The 2,400-nt window shown below is 42.6% G+C and overlaps 1 protein-coding gene across 1 annotated transcript in view; it reads left to right on the top strand.

Annotated features, from left to right (window-relative positions):
- LOC118377866 (E3 SUMO-protein ligase PIAS2-like) overlaps positions 1 to 2,113 on the top strand; it is a 15,350-nt gene extending 13,237 nt beyond the window's left edge. The window contains 3 exon segments of the mRNA XM_052509427.1: positions 1,698 to 1,789; positions 1,792 to 1,842; positions 1,929 to 2,113. Coding sequence (XP_052365387.1) covers positions 1,698 to 1,789; positions 1,792 to 1,842; positions 1,929 to 2,113 — 328 coding nt within the window.
- Positions 2,114 to 2,400: the final 287 nt, after the last annotated feature.

Below are 2,400 nucleotides of genomic sequence, written 5' to 3'. Positions count from 1 at the left end.
ATTTGTTACTGTAATTTAATTATGCAAACCACATGTAACCACGCCAGCCCAGGACCTCTAAATCCGGCTTCTGCTGGATCGTCTGAGACCAGCCACCCAGACTGCTGATGAAACTGTGGGTTTGCACAACTGAAGAATTTCTGCACAAACTGTCAGAAACGGTCTCAGGAAGCTCATCTGCGTGCTTGTTGTCCTCACCAGGATCTTGACCTGACTGACCTGACCGGACTGGTTTTTCTGATCCACGCCCTTCTGTGACCAACTGATGCATATCTATATTCCCAGTCATGTGAAATCCATAGATTAGGGCCTAATGAATTGATTTAAATTGACTTGAGTTCCTCATATTAACTGTAACTCAGTAAAAAATCTTTGTTGCATGTTATTTTTATATATATACATCATGTTTTTGGACCATTTTCAATGTTGTTTACAATGTATTCTTCAACAGAACTGCTGGACCGATGGTCACCACATTTTTCAAGACTCTTGCTTAAACAATATTGTCGCCATGAGCCAATGAACTTGCATGAATTATTTTTTTCCTGTCCAACAGTGCCACCATGTGGACAAACTGAAATATACTTTTATACAGGTTATCTCGAACTCGTCACTTTGAGTCAAACAGATCAAGAGTTATAGCCAAGTGCCCGTTATAGCGCCACCGTGTGGTTAATATGAATCTGCTTGAATGTGTTGAGTCTTGACAATTTTTTGAACATATGTACTAAAGTTTTGTTAAAATACAAAATATCCGTGTCGGAGTTGTATGCATTTATGTGCCATTTATGTGCAAGACCACGCCCACACGAAAGGTCAGTAGCGGCCATGTTGTTTGAGATGCTATCCTGCAAAAACATTATTTGTGAGAAGGTTGGTCCATAAATGCCACATATCTCGTTTTGTACAGATGGGTCATTTTGTGCCAGAGGGAGTAACGTTTTAAAAGTGTCTTTAACTGAATAAAGTCCACGGTGGACGTTTTAAAAGTGTCTTTAACTGAATAAAGTCCACGGTGGACGTTTTAAAAGTGTCTTTAACTGAATAAAGTCCACGGTGGACTTTATGGGTCCTTGAGGCCAAATGTGTTCCTTGTCAGGAGAGGACCTACGTACTGAATTTCAGGACTGTAGGCACACGGGGTGAGGGGCCGCGTGACCTTTCCAAGTTTGCATTGTTAATCGCTTGTTAATGCTCCACCATGTTGCCAATAGTGCATGGTATTGGATGAGAGGGGTGTGGCCCTTGTTTTTTTTTAACCATAATGCAAGGTGGAAATTTGCTCTTTTTTTCCCAGCAGAAGTGAAATCATAATCGATGGCAGAAAATGCATTCGGGTTTCACTGCTTTTTTTCACTACCTTTATTTAACCCGGCAAGTCAGTTAAGAACACATTCATATTTTACAATGACGACCTAGGAACAGTGGGTTAACTGCCTGTTCAGGGGCAGAACGACCTTGTCAGCTCGGGGGTTTGAACTCGCAACCTTCCGGTTACTAGTCCAACGCTCTAACCACTAGGCTACCCTGCCGCCCCCAATGATTAGTGATGATAATAATGATGACTATCATGATAATAATGACGACGATGATGATAATGACAATAATACAATAATATTGATGATGATAAGATTATAATGACAATCATTATGATGACAAAAATGATCATGATAATAATCTGTCCCTCTGTCTGTCAGGTTGTTCATGGAGATTCTGAACGACTGTTCCGATGTGGATGAGATCAAGTTCCAGGAGGATGGGACCTGGTGCCCCATCAGACCAAGGAAAGAGCCCTCAGTGTGTCCTCAACCTGTATCCCCAAAATAGAACGTAAGTCCTCCTGTAGACATCATCCGTATCTGCTATACTGTATCTATAGTATACCTACTGACTGATCGGTCACTTCATACTCATCTCTCCTCCTCCAGCGCGTCCATGTGCCGTGGTCCCCTCCCACAGCGAGCTCAGCTCAACCAATAAGAAGGCAGACGTGATCGACCTGACCCTGGAGAGCTCATCAGAGGAGGAGGAGGAGGAAGAGGAGCCTGATCCGCCACTGAAGAAGAGATGCCTCTACATGTCCAAGACAGAGGAGGTTCACGCCAAGGGGTGAGTTCAAGTCGAATTTGATTTGTCACATGCGCCGAATACAACAGGCGTAGTAGACCTTATAGTGAAATGCTGAATACAACAGGTGTAGTAGACCTTATAGTGAAATGCTGAATACAACAGGTGTAGTAGACCTTACCGTGAAATGCTGAATACAACAGGTGTAGTAGACCTTATAGTGAAATGCTGAATACAACAGGCGTAGTAGACCTTATAGTGAAATGCTTAATACAACAGGCGTAGGTCGACCTTACAGTGAAATGCTGAATACAACAGGCGTAGTAGACCTTA

Source organism: Oncorhynchus keta, unplaced genomic scaffold (assembly GCF_023373465.1).
Source record: "Oncorhynchus keta strain PuntledgeMale-10-30-2019 unplaced genomic scaffold, Oket_V2 Un_contig_4559_pilon_pilon, whole genome shotgun sequence".
NCBI lineage: Eukaryota > Metazoa > Chordata > Actinopteri > Salmoniformes > Salmonidae > Oncorhynchus > Oncorhynchus keta.
Note: the sequence above shows the minus strand (reverse complement) of the source record. Positions and strands in the feature narration are given on the sequence as shown.